The following is a 17,948-nucleotide window of genomic DNA, read 5'->3' as shown; positions in this document are numbered from 1 at the left end:
CAGTGTAGGAACCCTGTACATACTTTCCTGTGAGATTTCAAAACATCTGCTAGGGAATGCACAGCTGATTATCAACCAGGGCGCTACCTTGCTCTTTGGGTTGGTCTGCAGTGCTGGTCGTGCTGTTGGAGGCTCCAGGCGTTGGGCCTTGGAGTCCTCCTGGACACTTCAGCCTCAGGGAGTCACTGGATGTGGCAGGGCCCCAGCTGCTGGAGCAGCTGCCGTCCATCCTGTCTTGGTAAGACTTGTCTGAACTGCCAACTCTGGGCATTGTTCAATGCTGCCGGTGGGACAAGAACACGGGGGAATACCATTTAATAAGCTGCACCAATCATTCATTAACACAAAGGTTTTGTTGCTTCCATAGGAAGCAGTTACATCTGTGTGTGGCAGTGAGTTTGCAAGCCACATGTGACTCATGAGGTAAAATGTAAAGAGTGGGACATTATAGCCTGCCACTGCTGGGAAGTTTCTGTGGGAGTCAAGCTTCAAAAACAGTTGGATGGATCTTGTCTCATAGAAATCTTATTTGCAATGCACCAGCCACTAAAGCTGCTAATAAAAGTTCATGTTAGCTCCCTGCCCTTAAAATCAATCACTTCTGGCAAAAGCTGATGTGGGGAAAAAAAACAATAGTGGATCAGGTTTCCAGAAAAAACAGACTTGGCTCTATGTCTAAGTTTGGCCAGGAGCCCTAGTTGACTTACTATTTCAAACATCTTTCACAAGGAAAAACGACAATATGAATTATGATTTGTCTTGTGATCACTGGGAGTTAGCGGGAGATGCTGTCAACCTGTCGCTGTCCACCGATCAAATGATTCCAGGGTCAGCCTGCAGACTCGGATAACGCTCAGCTCCTATTGTGACCGAACAAAGAGCAAACACGTAAATATGACGTGCGTTCTTCCTTTGACACACACACACACTAAAAAAACACTAACTACCACATGTGATTTGTCACTCAACCTACGCTCGTCGAAATGGTAATTTAACATGTTGTTAAATTGACATTTGACGGCATATTGCAAGCATATCTTCAAAATAAACCTCAGAAACCACTGACAGCGTGTTGGCTTGGCTCTTTAACACTTCTGTTTGGGTCAAATCTGTCCGTTTTCATTTGAATTACAGTATTACAGCAATTTACCAGAATTTTGTAATTTGTCATGAACTTTTAAAATGTAACCATACGTCCAATGATAAGTCTAAAATATACTGTGCAGCCAATAACTCTACTCTCAAGGTGTTAACTCCCAAAAATGGGACAGTGAAAACCATGAAAACCACATATTTTGATCCCTGCTAATCTGCAGCATAAAATATTGCATTCTATGATGTCAGTCTGTCAGGACAATCGTTTTCCCTAAAAACTGTAATTTTCAATATTATTCAGCAGATGGGGCCATTTTGGCCCCTCACCTCTTTTTGCAAATACATGTTATTCTCCTAGTTTCCACTAGGGGCATTTCCTCTGTGTTATAGATGACTGGAAGCAAGAGAAATGAACTTGATTGACTTGAATGAGGAAAGAATGATCCTCAAAAGTAGTTTGTATGTGTGTGTTGAGACATTAGTGTGTGTGTGTGTGTGTGTGTGTGTGTGTGTGTGTGTGTGTGTGTATGTGTGTATGTGTGTGTATGTGTGTATACATGTAAACAAAATATATATATGCTCAAATCCTCATTGGAAAAATGACCCAATTTGAACTCATAACAATAAATAATGATAATAATAATAATAATAATAACAATAAACAATAAAAACTGTATTTTTTATTTCATGGTCATCACATCATAAAATCATGCACTATACTTCATAAGGCTTTCAAACTGAAGCCCTGTCCTCAAAGTTTTATTTTTTACTATTTTCCAGCTGTCTGCACCATTTTTCATGTTTTCCCGGAGGGTCAAAATACATGAAGTTTGCACAGTTTCAAATCAGGGCTTTGTCAGTAGCATTGTATGCATACTGGCATTTTTTAGCTTTTCCCTTGTTATTCCATGACAAATTAAGAAAATGAAGGGGAGTTCATTCCAAGTGTTTGCATTTGCATTTGGTCGCTGTTTAGCAGAACCCTAAACATGTGATTCAAAGAGGAGAGGTGTCTATGCAGGTAAAGGAGGCCATCATTAGGCTCCAAAAGCAAAAAAAAAAAAAAAAAATCTATCAGACAGATAACAACAACTTTAGTAGAGTAGCCAATCAGTGGTTTGGTATATCCTGAAGAAGGAATGCACTGGTAAGCTCAGCAACACCAAAAGGCCTGGAAGACCACAGAAGACATCTAAAGTGGATGGCAGAAAAATTCCGTCACTGGTGAAGAAAAACTCACTCACAACGTTGAGGGAAGTCAAAAACACTCTTGAGGAGGTAGGCATGTCACTGTCCAAATCTACAGTCAAGAAACGTTTGTGAGAAAATAAATACAGACAGTATACAGCGAGGTGCAAACCACTGGTGTCACTCAAGAAAAGTAAAACTTTGCAAAAAAAAAAAAAAAAACATCATCAAGGTACTTTGGACAGATGAAACAAAGATGAACTTGTACCCGAATGATGGGAAGAGAAAAGTGTGGAGAATGAAGGGAGCAGTTCATGACCCAAAGCAGAGCACATCATCTGTCCAGCATGGTGGAGGCAGTGTTATGGCATGGGCATGGGCATGGAACCGAGCCACTAGTCTTTACTGATGATGTGACTGCTGATGGAAGTAGCAGGATGAATTCTGATGTTTATAGGTTTATACTATCTGCTCAGATTCAGCCAAATGCCACTAAACTGATAGGATGGAGCTTCACAGTGCAGATGGACAATGACCCAAAACAAACTGTGAAAGCAACCCAAGAGTTACTAAAAGCAAAGAAGTTGAGTATTCTTCAGTGGCCACGTCAGTCCCCAGACCTCAACCCAGCTGAGCTGCTTTTCACCTGCTGAAGACCAAACTGAAGGCCTAAAGACCCACAAACCAGCAGCAGCTGAAGGAGCTGCAGTAAAGGCTTGGCAGAGCAGCTCAAGGGAGGAAACTCAGAATTTAGTGATGTTGTCCATGGGCTCCAGACCTCAGGCAGACATATACGGCAAAGCATTTTCCTCCAAATGTTGAATATAATCCTTATAATTATAGTTATGTATGTTATGTACAGTTTGTCCAATTACTTTTGAACCTCTAAAAATGGCATGAAAAGGTATAAAACTGGCTGTAATTCTTTAAAGGTTAATGCCATATAAAATTATAAATATTGTGTTACTGTCCAAATACTTATGGACCTAAATGTAAAAGGCACAGACAGTATCCTATATGCACATCATTTCCAAGTGGAGCTACCTCAGATGTTGAACTTCATGATGTGCCTGTCAAATATAAAGTGAAGTACCACAATTATTTCAAGAAACTGAAGAAAACTTGAACAAATTTTCCAGTTTACAGTATACAAGGCAACCTAATTTGTGATTACAAAGAAATCTTTTGAGAGCAAGTCATGAGCAGTCATGGTGTTGGATGTTCTAAAAAAAAACAAAAAACAAAAAAAACATCCTTAGGCCATCTAGGGGAAAAAAGTGCCTCACAAATAAGATTTTGTGAGCCCATAATATTTGGCTGTGTGTCAGTGCATAGTGTCTAACATAATTCTAATAAATGTCATATTCATGACATATATGTATTAAATCTGCAAATGTATTAAGATAAGATAAGATAAGATAAGATAAGACACTTTATTTATCCCCCATAGGGGAAATTCAGGTGTTACATTGCAGACCTATGCAAAATATGGAATGTTTTTATGTACTGTGGGATGGGTCCTGCATGTCCTCAGTGTGTCCCTGTGACACTGTCTACAATTTCTTCAAAGAGTCAACAATGGATGGAGCTCTGGGCTCCTTTACTGCCAGAAGATGACACTAATGTATTATTTAAAGGTACAAAACTCTTGGTCTGTGTGTGTGTGTGTGTGTGTGTGTGTGTGTGTGTGTGTGGCAGCTTTATTTTAAAGCTCTCGTTCATAAATATGATTCCACAAAAATAGTTTCCAGCAATGTTTATTGGATCCTGGACTAATAAATGCAATATAAGGCCACAGAAAAATACATCATGTACAAAACGGTGAGAAAACAGTCCTGCAAGCAGCATCAACATTGGCTCTGCTGGCTCGGCTGGTGGAAATGAGTACCCAAAAGCCCTAACTTGTGCTCCCTGGCTGGGTCAGTGGGCATGAATCCATGAATGAATCTGTATTAAAAGGTGAACTCTCTAATCAATTTGTTTAATCAAATTTTTAAATGTAACTCCTGTATCAGTAGTAGAGATGCAATATTTGCATAGCCAAGCTTAAATTGGAAAGCTGCTACCACCATAGTTGTTAACCTGTCAGTCATGCCATTTATGTGGTTTATGTGGTGAGACAAATGACTTCTCTGTTTTTGTATGTGGCAGCGATCATCAAGATGATAAAGAGAGAGTTCAGTCCTCACAGCTTCATCAAAGCCAAACTGAGGAGAACAGAGAGGCAGAGCCTCCGGCCAGCAGCTCCACTGAAACAGAAGCTGATGAAGAGGATTTACAAGCAAGTAGTGATGGCCAGCTGCTCTCTTCACACTCCTCTAAATCTGAGACTGAAGACAGTGAAGATGACTTGGAGGAGACTGGAGAGCCTCAGTCAGGTTTAGCCTCAGTGAGTGAAGTCCTTTTCAGCCATGACAGGTCTGAGGCTGGAGAGAAGCCATCTTCCTGCTCTGTGAACAAAACCACAGGAGAGAAACAGTGGAGCTGCTTTGTTTGTGGTACAAACTTTAAACTAAGATCCAACTTAAACAGACACATGATGAGGCACAAGAGAGAGAAACCATTCAGCTGCTCTGTCTGTGCTAAGAGATTTACAGGGAAAGGTGAATTAAACACTCATATGGGAGTCCACACAGGAGAGAAACCATTTTGCTGCTCAGTTTGTAGTAAAAGATTTACACTTAAATTTAACTTAAACACAGACAAGAACCCACACAGGAGAGAAACCTTTTGGCTGCTCTGTCTGTGGTAAAACATTTACACAGAAAAGTCACTTAAACACACACGAGAGTCCACAAAGGAGAGAAAACATTTAGCTGTTCAGTTTGTTGTTAGAGGTTTACACATAAACTTCTCTTAAACAGACACATGAGAGTCCACACAAGAGAGAACCCACTCAGCTGCTAAGTCTGTGGTAATAGTTTTACAACCAAAGGTAACTTGAACAAACACATGAGAATCCACACAGGAAATAAACCATTTAAATGTTAAGTCTGGGGTAAAAATTTTACAGTCCAAGGTAAATTAAACACACACATGAGAATCCACACAGGTGAGAAACTATTTAACTGCTCAACTTAACTGAAATTCGTAGGAATATGCACGAAAATTTGTGCATAACTTTTCGTATGATATCATACGAACCGTTTCATGAGAATACGTTGGTGTTTTGTTGTCTTCCGTATGTGGGCGTGGCTTGTACACGCAACTCAGTCAATGCGACATAACGTCCGCTGCACAAAGGATTGTGGGTCAGAATAGCCAGAGAAGCATGCTGAAATGCATACTGTGAAATCTGACCGGATGTAGTAGAACATCCTGGTACTCTTCGCGTACTGCATCTGACATACTATATATTTTGACATACTAATTCTTTTTTCCCCTACTAAATAGTATGGTAGTATGGATATTGGAACGCAGGGACGATCACTGACAAGTGTGCTAGCGCAGCTGCAGGACCAAACCATTTCATGCAGATACGGGGTCGATCAATATGGATGTTTAGATAGATAGATAGATAGATACTTTATTGATCCCAACCAGGGAAATTCTGGTGTTCCAGCAGCAACAGTAGAACATACAATAAAGTTAAATAAAAAAGAATAAAGGCTAAATATATACAATAAAGACTATAAAGACTAAAAACTAAAATATACAATAAGGGCTAACCTTAGCAAAAGAGATATGAGATGTGAAATATACAGATGGTAATGAATATGACAATATACAGATGGAACTGAAGTATATACATGATTGTAGCTATAGATAAGGAGAGTTAGCATGAAACCACGAAACCAATGGGGTCAATGGGGATTTTTAACTTTTACTGCCAAAAACAAGTAAAAACAAAGAGATCATAATGGTAGTATTATATTTGAAATATATATATATTTACTTGATGATGGTTTAATAATTTTATATTAGTTACCCATTTTTGAGGGCCCCTGTCAGGCAAGGGCTCTTGGAATTGTCCTAAATTTTACCCCATATACGGCGCCCCTGCCTGTCTTATCCGGCAGACGTTGGGCCATGCCTGTTGTCGTATTTCAACGTGATGACGTGCATACCGGGGGCAATCGCACTTGGGCGTGTTTGGGCTTTAGGTAATGTGAGTGCAGGCCAGCCAGGGCCAGTGTGCTTCCACCCATGCTGCCACCCTCCTGTGATGTTCCACTTGGGCCATCAGTATCTGGTAATGATCATGGCCTGGGTGCATAGTCCATGTATTTAACCTGTGAGGACGTTATCCAGGTCATTGGCTTGTTAGTGCTCCTCCCTGCTGTGTCATAAGGGTAAATACCTGGAACATCCCACCAGGGTGTCAGAACTGAAGAGGCTTCTTGAATGAGAGAGTAAATGTCTTCAAGAATCTACAAAGAATCTACAAACAAGTCCAGCTGACCTCGATTCAGCTGTATGTGGCTGACCGTGACCTGGATGACGGAGAACCTCCACAGTTAAAGGTTGGGGTTGTGATTAGGGTTAGGCGTATGTTAGTTGTGGCTAATATTTGGGTCAGGCAGTAGAGAATGAATGTAAGCCAATTTCTAGTGCTATTCTATAGGAAACACAACCTCACTTGGGGAAAGTCAAGGAGGACATAGCAAAATAGGTGGAATTTCCAAATCTTCTCGCAGGAAGAGTTTGTCATTTTGTTGTTAACAGCAAAGAAGATGCATCTGATATGCCTACTTGGTTAGAAAAGTGTGTGCAAGATTGGACTTTCCTCCTGAGGTCTATAAAGGTAGACGTATATTGTACAATTCAGGTAGCTCTGACCGAGACAACATTATGTTTTCCTCCACTTTGTCTTCTGTGCCTTGTTTCTGTTGGTCACACAGGTATCCAATGTTTGCCCAGTCAGGAGCAACCATTTCCAGCCATTACATTCATCCAGGTTGGTGTAGCTTTTGTAACTGTTGGGGTGAACACTCTCTCAAAAGATAGTAATCTTCATTGGGCAGCAAGGTGGCGTAGTGAACTGGCAGTGCTGGAGGACGAGTTGGCTGGAAAGTGTAAAAGTGTCTTTTGGTGCAGTGGTTTCAGAAACATGTGAAAGTGATCTGTGGCTGACCTGATCATTTCCAGTAAGGCTTTGTTAGCATGTTTTTTTTTTTTTTTTTTTTTTTTTAAATGTCAGACCACCTTATTTGTCACATCTGAGCTTACAGCAGTAACTTAGTGCTGCACCTGACTCAAGCAGAATTAGTCTGTGTTTGAGGAATTTTAATTAATTTCTTTTACTTACTTTTTTTTTTTTTTTTTTTTTTTTTTTTAGAAAAAAAGGATTGTGTTCTGTAAATATTAGAAACCACAAATTCATTCCATTTTTCTTTCAAGTTAGTCGTTTTCACTATATCTTTATTATCTAAATGAGTTTGAATTGCCTATGGATAAAATGCGCTATATAAATAAAGCTGCCTTGTCTTGCCCTGCCAAATTGTGCCGTTTTCTCTATACATAGCAGCATGCATGAGGGGCGTTTCTCCACCAAATACTGATTGTGGACCTTCACGGGGTCGACTAAGAGCAGCACGACCCAAAAAACACGGTGAGTTGTTTATGATTCAGACAACTTCTGCTATGCGTTCAGTGTTGAAACATGTCTGTGGTCTGAGCAGATCTGCGGTTTCACTTTCGGTCTGACGTCGCTGCTGCGAAACGGGCCCAGATGCTGTGTTGATAGTTGGTGGAAACACCTTGGCGAAGTTACGACTGAGACAGCCTCGGGCTGCGAACAGCTCCGAGGCCAGCTTCACACCAGAGCAGCGGCTTCATTTGAAACTCTCTGCGGTGAAACTGCCAGTCCTCGTTTTGCGGATGGGAGCGTGCTCTGCTGATAGGGCTGATATATCAGTATTACGTCATGATATGAGACTATTATATACTGCCTGTGATATTTATAGACTAATTATTGAAATATGGCGTAAGTGTTTCCTGGTTTTAAAGGCTGCACGATGAGGCAGCAGGATGCAGTCTTGTAAAGTTATTAGACTGTTGTAGCTGCTATTTGCCTCTACATTCTTGGCCATCATTTCCACTAAGAAAAACAAATCTCTCGTGCGTTAGTATCCTATGTCGGCAATATTCATCCCAACAGCATCACCACAGTATTGAGGAATTAGCTGATATTTGATTTTGTGCACATCATACAGCCCTGTACTGTTGCCTGTTGCATTCTTTGTACTGTATTTTTGAGTGAGTCTTCGTCTGTAAAGCCAGTGGGCCAAATGGGCTTGTGAATTATTTTCTCAGCGAAGTAAGAAAACCGTAAAGAGCGAGATCCAAGTCCCAACCAAGTACCAAAATAACAAAACAATAAGAAAAATAACCTGTGATCACGAACAATACTTAATATTCAATAATAATTTCTTCTTCTTCTTCTTCTTCTTCTTCTTCTTCTTGTCATTATTACTATAAGGGGGCATTTGTCAGGGACGAGATTTAAGTTGTTTTCTAAAGTGTAGTTTTTATATTTATCTTAGTTAACTAAAGTGTTTTTTTTTTTTTTTTTTTTAGTTTTTTAGTTTTTAACATTGGTACGGGCCTATACTGACGTCCAGTCTCGGTTTCTGTACGGAGCCATTTCACAGGAGGACCGTTTGCCTATATATGAATGTTAGCACTGAATTTAAACTCAGTCCGGTTTTTCCGTTTTTAGCGGTGAATTTGTTCGGTTGTTAGTCCAGTCTCTTAAATTATTATCTCGGCATTTCTGAAAATTCAGAAATTCAGAAATTGCATTTGTTTCATCTTCAGAGAGAGGAGGGAGGGACGAGTTGCAGAAAGAAGACGAATAAAAGAAAAAAATCGTCAAGTTTTCTTGAGCCGATTTTTTAAAAAAAATGGCGTGTGAAGGAAATGAGATATCAGGTAAGATAGACCAAAAAACGTCTTTTTCATTGACTTTGACAGTTTAATGACATTTATGGTAGTTATTAAAGCCCAAGTCTTACTTTAGTCATTAGTCATACATTAGTCATTACGAAAGCGCTAGCTAAACTGCGTTTACATCGGCCCTGGCTGTGTTTGAGTCCGAGCAGCAGCAGCCAGAGCCGGTGTGTGTAACTGTGGCTAACACGCTGGCTGCTGGTGTTAGAGCCTCCTGCAAACTCATGTTGTGTTTGTTCCCCCACAGATGAAAGGATAGGAGAGGCGCTGATCATACAGTAAGTTTCATTATACACCTTCCAGTCAGTGTTATTATGTGTTGTCTCTAATATCATGAGCAATTTGTGACCCCAAATCACGGTGACACACAATCATGTTTAACTTAATGATGAAAAGGGAACATTATTTGAACATTATAAAATCATAATTTCTGTTACTGTGTAGTTTAATGCGGTGAGCATAAGTACAATTGTTTAAACTATGATTTTGCATTGGGGAACAGATGTCACTACATATCAGTACATATAAAATTACATACAAAAATAAAATTGTAGTCATTTTTCATATATTGAGATTTTACCCATATTGTGTTGTTCTTTATTTTGAAAAGGCCATCTACCACCCATGATATGTAGCGGTGTTTTTAGTATTTTTCAGACTTAATAAATACCCATTTGCTATGCCAAGTAACAAAATGTTTGAAAACATGTCGAGCATCGTTACACAGCTTCCTAAAGCTAATGATGGGCAGGAACCAGGTTAATAGGCCACATTATTCACTGTTTGGGCCCTACTTAAAAGGGAAAGGGTGGATCAGTCTGGTTTAAATCAAATCCATATTATTTTCTATGCTCTGCAGAGCCTGATTGAGGAACAAATCTTTTCTGTGACTAGAAACAAGCACAGAATAGCACTGAGCGCAGGCGGTATCCTGAGGATGTCAGTTTCTGATTCCTGTCAAACAGCAGTTGAATTGTTTGCTCAGTGGAATCAGGCGTGTCTGTACTCATAGTTTCTGTTTTAGAGCCCAGACTAAACTGCTCCTCAAGCTCCTGTGCACTGACATGGCTTTTAATTTCATTCACAGATTACTCTACAGTGAGCTTTACACTCCATCCTGACGTCTTTTTCTAGGCTTGTGTGTTGCTTTTTGTATTTGAAAGCTTCCAACATTTTGGAGTAAAAGTTCTCGTATTGGTATGTTTTAAAATGTAGTTTCACTTTCACCCTGCCTATTTACGAACTCCTGCTGCCCTCTTACAGGAAGTGATACTACTTTTTAACCAGGATTTATAGCTGTGCTGTGGTGATGACGCACAACAACGACAGTGCTTGTGAAATGACTTGACAGATAGACAGACAGACATGACTTGTCTGTCTGTTTATCTGTCAGTGGTGGTAAGAGTAGTATAAACTGCTACTCCAGTAGAAGTACTGTTCCTCTGCTGGTATCTGACTGCAGTAGAAGTACAAGTACTGTCACTTTGCAGGTATTTGACCTATGAACTACTATATATGAACTATGAACTATAAAATGTAGTGAACTATAGCACTCAGTAAAAAATGGACTTAAGTAAAAGTGAAATTACTGACTGTGAGTAAATGTGATCAGTCAGTGGTTTGCACTTTTGTCACATCACCTTTTAGTACCGACTCTGGGCTCGCTTGGAGCATTGATGGGGATGCCTAAAAGTTGCCTAAAAAAGTACCAGGCACTGTCCGCAACTTTTACCCGATGGAAGACCCAAAAAGGCGAGTACAGTCGAGTCGATTTGAGCCCTACCATGCAGTATAAAAGTGGCTTGTTTCATGTAAAAAACAAAGACATACAATCACATAGCTCACAGAACTGAAGCAAAACAGCCGCTTGAAATGTATTTGGGGTCCAGCCATATACTAGGTTTTGACCTGGTTTAACTCTCAATGTTTTTCATGTTGTCTTGGATGGTAAAAATTCTGCTACACATCATCAGACTTTGTGTATCTAATGGTTTGAGTGGATTAACGGAATTATTCTTAAGAATTTAGTTTTTTTTAAGAATGGCAGGAGGATAATAGGGTTGGGTACGATACACCGATACGACCGATAACCGATTTTACGGGCGAGAGATACGGCTGTATCGGTAGCAGACTCCTCAATCGATACGAAATCCGCCATGAATCCTTAGATGAATCGATTGTAGAGTTGTGGATCGGATATCGCGAGACTATGAATCGGTTGCCTGAGGCTTTACAGTTTTATCTCTAAACAACGCGAGAGCTCACAAAAGGACTCTCGCGCATGCTCCGTACGGTAAAGGGGCTTTCACATAGCGTGTGCTCGGCACAGACCTCGGCCACCGCAGCCATTCATTGTGTATGTGATCGCGGGACGCGAGGGCGCACCGGTCTGCGCCGAGAAGGGTGCAGCGCGGAGCTGGTTGGCGCCCTGTGAGGTCAAATCTGGGTGGCACAACCCCTCCAGTCATTTCACCTGCACCTGCACCACCAAGAAAAAAATTTACAACAACTGCACCGGCCCATTCGAGTCCAAAAGGCAGAGAAACTTTCCAGGCTACAGGAGCGCACTGACATAGATTGTGTAACAAAGCGAAGAGATGCCACTCTGCTGTATTTTCACTGGCTAACAGCAGCACACTGGCTTAGCTTGTCTATTCAGAGAAGAGGTATCACTTTGGCTTATTTTTCATATTCAATCTATGTTATCACAGGAATGCTCCTGCTCATTCATTGTTGAATTGTTAGGTCTGTTTGATAAGTAATTTACATTTTTAAAACAAATAATAATTTAACATATTGTTAAATTATTTAACATATTGTTAAATTATTGGAGTCAAACTTACTGGTAAACATCTACTCCTCCAAGATAATTTATTATGTTCTACAACTCATAATCATACGCTAACACTAAATAGCGAGTGTTTGAGAAGCATATTTCCTCTGTGCTACAAAAGATCTGAAGTAAAAAGTGCTCTCTTGTTGTCATGGGTCTGGACAGAACCGCCACTGGTTCCATGCCCGGACCGCGGTCCATCATTTGGTGATGCCCAGTCTACATCAACAAATGTTAACTATTGTATTGTTTTTAGGGTTGTATCGAATCGTATCGTTCTTAAACCGCATCAAAACGTATAGAATCATATCGTTCTTAAACTGTATCGAATCGTACCGAATCGTTCTCTATTAAAAATATATCGTTTCTGAATCGAATCGTAACCCGTGTATCTAGATATGTATCGAATCGGCCTCATGCTAGAGATTCCCAACCCTAGAGGATAACAGTTAGCATTTGGAGCATCCAGCCAGTATCCAGCACTCAGTAACAATGAGAGGAAGATAGCACCTCTACTGTCCTACAGAATAGCTGGGGGGAGGTGAAACAATATTACAATTTTCAAAATGGGTGAACTATCCCTTTAATAATTTCCTGAAAGGATGCATCATATTCTCCTTGATCTGTGCATGGGTTTGTGTCAGTTCCTGTCCACTATTAAAAAAAAAAAAAATTGCCAACAGAATGTCAGTCCCGTTGTGTTTCAATCTGTCACTCTCCTGTCCTGCCCTCAGGGTGATGGAGGGGGAGCTGAAGAAGGTGCCCTCAGAGGAAGTCCCGCCCCTCACAGCGCACCAGGAGGTGAATGAGCTGGAGGAGAAGATCGTGGTCCAGGTGGCCCAAATGGTCCGCATCGTTGGCGACAAGCTCGAACACGACACAGAGTTCCATGAGTGAGTCACTTCAGCTTATTGCTTCATTGATCTCCGAGTTAGTGGCAGGTCGCAGAATGGTGTGCACAAGCCACTCTTCACTGGACAAAGCAACCCCAGTGGGCGTACTTGTCTGTTCCACACAATTTTTTAATAGTTGTGTTTGAGTTTGAACAATGTTTTTTTTCTACACCATTAATGTTGACCATTTGACTTGGATTTGATTTTATCACCATTTACTCATACACACTTTTTTCTGTTTAAATAAAAATCTAAAAAGATAGTAGTCAAATAAAGGGAAATGTTTGCTGCACTTTTGAAAAACACATAGATCCTGGCTTCTGAAAACAAAGCGACACCCCATTTCACTTCAAACACAAGCCTGATGTAAGTGGTACATAACATTGGTTGAGCTTGCTATGGTTATATCTATTCTTGAGCAGTTGTTTTCATTTCATTTAATTTGTCCACTGTGGGATGGAGAGGGAAATCAAACTGAGAAAGAGAGGGGCAGAGAAGAAGACATGGACAGAGGATGGGAGATTGATGATAGCACACTTGTGCCTATCTGCAGTTGTTTAAAGTGCTTTTTGTAATGTATCAGGATACATTACAAAATGTTTAGCAGATGGACACTGTGTTGGTTTGGTGTCTATTTTTTAATTTTTATCTTTTAATTAATTTAGAGTGTGAGTAAGTCGGCGGGTCCCACTGGTGAGCCGTCAGAATGTTAAGGGGTTAATTTCTCTGCCCATGGAGGAGATAGCATGATAGAGTTAGAAGTGACTGCAGTGTGTATTGTTTTTATCTGTCGTTGTTCTGCCCAAGTTTTTGTTCTTCAGGCCAATCTTTCTCTGTCTCTGATCTCTCTGCTCCAGTGCAATAGATGGAATGTTTTTGGGCCCTGGCTCCAAATCAGAGAGGTTCATGCAGCTGGTGAACAAAGTGTTTGAACATGGCCAGATCACCTGGGGCAGGATCGCCGTGCTGCTTTACGTCGCCGGCCGGTTGGCCGTCAAGGTGGGCATCCGTATTCATTTCATCAGACCAGGTTGGACTGTGGGATAATAATTAGTGCTTTTTCCTTGGCATTTTTGTTAATAGTGTTAATAGCCTGTGAACTGAATACAGAAGTAACAGTGGAGGGTTTTCTGTCTTTGTTTTTTTTTTTTATTTGGACATTTGGAATAGCACACAGAACTTCACTGTACGTCATTAGGCAAGAAAAAAATCAACATCTCGAGATCTAGAATGTACGTGTGTGTGTGTGTGTGTGTGTGTGTGTGTGTGTGTGTGTGTGTGTGTGTGTCAGATGGTGGAGGCACATCTTCCCCAGTCGGTGAAAGACATCCTGAGGTGGACCTTGGATTATTTCAGAAACACTTTGTTGGGCTGGATCCGTGATCATGGCGGATGGGTATGTTTCCTGTACTTTTAAGTTGGTTTCATGTCACTTCTCCCCAGACACCAGATTAATGTGAGTAACAGAGTTCAGGCAGGGATTCTGACTGCACATTGTAAAAGGATTATTAAACTGTCACTTCCTTTTTAAATGACGAATTAAATGTAAACAGTCCAAACTGTGCTGTACTTTGCATAACGCTTATTTTATATTGGAAAACTAAGTACAGTTGATATCATCACACTGTTAGAAATACAACATATTATTATGTGATATTTTCTTCATATTGCCAAGTTCCTCTGAATAAGAGCTAGAGAGAAAGTGCCAAATCCTGCCAATATCAGTGAGGAAATGCTTGACTTCTCCAAATTATTTTATAGTTTTCGTACAACATAAATGAAATGCAATGAAATGTGCCACGGTGTGCGGTTTGCAGACCTGTCTCTTAAAAGCAAATAGTTGTGGAATTAACAACAAATCAAATATCAAATGCCACGATAACTTTGATTGAATACATCAATATAAAATCTGCGACAGTACGATTGGTGCTTTCATAAGACACAAAAGGTTTTTGATAAACACTTGTTAGTAATGTGCATATGATGACCAAGCAGGTAGTAGCAAATAAAAGAAAAGCTACAACTGAAGTGCTTTGCTTTAATGAAATGCAGTGACATCAGCACATTATGATATCCATAATCATAGATTAAAGCTAATCTGCCATCACAGTACCAGTATAATGTATAATATAATGCCCTAGACTTTGAAACAACTTGTATTTGTCAGTGGGAAATGCTGGGAGCTGGACCAGTAGAGGGAAGTATTTGCTCAGGTTTAACACAGCACAGCAGTTAAGTCGAGGCATTTTCTGTCTTTCTCTTCAGATCAACAGTTTTTCCGAGTTGGCCCGCGCACCGATGAGGAGTGTGTCGTGGTTGAGCTCACACACCTGCGGCTTCATTGTCATCACCTTCATCGCTGGCATGGGTATTGGCGGCATCATCTCCTGGAAACTGGCCAAGGGCACCTGATGAACACATGCACACGCACACGCACGCACGCACAGACACGCACGCACGCGAGACCTGTGTCAAATAGTATTTTGCGAATAATTTTTCATCATTTGAAGGTTTCAGCTATTTGAAAGTCATTGTGTTTACTGGGATTCACAGCTCAGGCAATAATACTCATGTTGTCCGGATGCTGTAAACTCCCCCCACGTGTTTGATGAATTTTAAAACAGCTGCTGAGAATCATGTGCAAAATACTTTTCTGACCCTGGTCTCGCTCTCCTTTTCTTTGTGTATTTCTTTCTCTTTTTTATTGTTTGTTTTGAACTATGCATATCAACCAGTGGACTTGAAAGTTAGCGAGAAGACTGTTTACATTAAAGACCCCCTCCACTCAAAAATATATTTTTATGTTTGTGTCCCACAGCCAATCCCATTGACTAACGGGGTGCTGCTTTATATATCATTAGCACCAGCCTTGAGTATTTTATTCTCAAAAAATGAACAATATTAGTGTTACATTAGTGTAACTAAGATTAGTGGATTTTTTTTTTATTTTTTATCCTGTATAGATTATCAAACATGATAAAAGTTATGGGGGGGCTGTTTGCCTAGTCATAGGTCTGTGCATACGCAGACTTAAAGAACTATGCATACTTAATCAATGCAAGGTGTAGAGTTATATCTAAGCCATTTAAGGCATGAAGGAATGTTGTTTTAATGGAAAAAAGACTACTAATTATGTAATATTGGTAAACTGGTGATTTTTTAAGGGGTTATCAGTGGCTAGAGGGGGAATTTTGTAATGGCCTTTGAACCATACACTCTGTGGAATACAATAACATCCCTGGCCAAAAGCACATAGAGTAAGTAGGTGTTAAGGAGGGAGACTAAATTTGCACTTTTTGTGTGGTATGGACTATCATTAGTAGGAAAGCTTTGGTCCAAGTATACTGAAATCTTGTAAAATGAAATTATGTCTTGTATGTTAGGTATAAAAACAGAGATCTAGTAATTATATAAATGAAAATGTTTAAATCAAAATGTCAGTTGAATCGTGTGAGCCACCAGCAGCCTTAAGCCGCTCAGGATTCAGACTTTTTTTTTCATCACTCTTAACTTGTCTGCAATAACTTTTTAATTTTAAGTACTAACACTTTTTCATGTTAGCAAATGCATATTCTGGTACTGTCAATCATCAGGTCATGAAGTTTACATCTGCTGCCCTAAACACAAGCAATAGCCACTAGGGTTGAAAAATGACGGAAAGAAAGAGAGAAAGAGGGAGAAAAAAAAGGCATTACAGTACTGTTAACACTGTTTGATTGACTGGTCATTTCTGGGAAATGCAGTGCATTACTGCACCGGCGAGTTTAGCGCTAACCACCAAAGATAGACACAAAACAAATAGAATGAAATTTTAAGTATTTTTAATCCTTAAGTGATTGAAGTTCGCACCCCAGCTGCCTTGAAACAGCATCTGTGGAGGCTTCACAGTCATTGAAAAAGGAGACGGTGAACTCAGTCTGGAAGTTAAAAAGCAACAATGGTACTCATTGTGTTTTATCTGTTGCATGATTAGCTTCACTGTACTTCACTGTGTTTCTTCTTGCTTCTTTTGGCTGCTAGCCTCACCTTGATAGCCACAGAGCTCACTGCTGGCCATGCCCACAGTACACAACCAAAAATATCCCCAACATCACCAAAAAAAAAAAAAAAATATATATATATATATATATATAACATTCATATAGACAACATTGGCAACAGCTTTAAAATGGTTTTACTTTCCATATGATGTTGAGATTTCCTTGAGTTATGATTGTCTTTATCCAAACAAAAAAACGAGAAGTTTCTCAGGTAACTCAGCCATTACCTCTAGGCCTTCATTTTTAATGATGGAACTGTTCCTAAGTGTCTTTCATCACTGATGTTGAAATAATGCATTGTATTGGCTTTTTGTGAAATTCCTAATAAACTTTCTATTGAAAATAATTTCACACAGTTGTTTTTTCCTGTCTGTCATGATGACATCAGAGCTCTGTCCTGTAAATTTTATCCAAGTGAAGACATTGAAGCACCTTGAAGTGACAACCACTCTTAAAAAAAGTTTTACAGACGAATTGAAAACAAAAGAGTTCTTTTTAAAGGATAGTAGGAACCTCAAGTCATTAGCAAAAAATAGTAGCACATTTGTGGGCACCCAGGGGTGCAATACTTTGGGTGAAGCTTACATTTTGTGGTTTAGAGCTGAAAGCTGTACTACAGTGTGAGAGCAGAGAGGTTACAGATAGAGATAACATTAAGCAGGCCTTACTGTCACTACAGCTGCTACAACTTCAACTATCACTATCACTACTATGATACTACAACTATTACTACTACTATGGCTACTGCATCAATTACTGTTACTACTTACACTGACACTACTACTACTGATACTACAACAATTACTATTACTACTCCACTGCCACCACTGCAATTACTGTTACAACTAATATTGATATTACTGCTACTATTGATACTACAGCTATTGTTGATACCACTACATCTCATACTACTACCTACTATTGCTACTGATATTGCAACAGCTACTAATATTACTATTACTAATACTACTATGGACACTACAACTATTACTGTTGTTGCTACTACTA

General features: G+C 39.8%; 1 protein-coding gene across 1 annotated transcript; it reads left to right on the top strand.

Annotated features, from left to right (window-relative positions):
* Window positions 1–8,900: 8,900 nt before the first annotated feature.
* On the top strand, window positions 8,901–17,016 carry baxb (BCL2 associated X, apoptosis regulator b). The gene is made up of 6 exons (XM_030058986.1): window positions 8,901–9,156; window positions 9,422–9,452; window positions 12,742–12,900; window positions 13,758–13,899; window positions 14,192–14,296; window positions 15,166–17,016. Exons 1-6 carry the CDS (start codon window positions 9,129–9,131, stop codon window positions 15,310–15,312), a joined length of 612 nt encoding a protein of 203 aa, XP_029914846.1. The 5' UTR covers window positions 8,901–9,128; the 3' UTR covers window positions 15,313–17,016.
* Window positions 17,017–17,948: the final 932 nt, after the last annotated feature.

This window comes from Myripristis murdjan, chromosome 8, assembly GCF_902150065.1.
Source record: "Myripristis murdjan chromosome 8, fMyrMur1.1, whole genome shotgun sequence".
Classification (NCBI taxonomy): domain Eukaryota; kingdom Metazoa; phylum Chordata; class Actinopteri; order Holocentriformes; family Holocentridae; genus Myripristis; species Myripristis murdjan.
This window is presented reverse-complemented; position numbering and strand designations above follow the sequence as displayed.

What these genes read in the sequence shown, in the direction of transcription:
- baxb (XM_030058986.1), top strand. Translation starts at nt 9,129, where the DNA reads ATGGCGTGTGAAGGAAATGAGATATCAG. An exon ending in TGAAGGAAATGAGATATCAG is followed by an intron (nt 9,157 to 9,421) that starts GTAAGATAGACC and finishes GTTCCCCCACAG; the next exon opens with ATGAAAGGATAGGAGAGGCG. An exon ending in CACGACACAGAGTTCCATGA is followed by an intron (nt 12,901 to 13,757) that starts GTGAGTCACTTC and finishes TCTCTGCTCCAG; the next exon opens with TGCAATAGATGGAATGTTTT.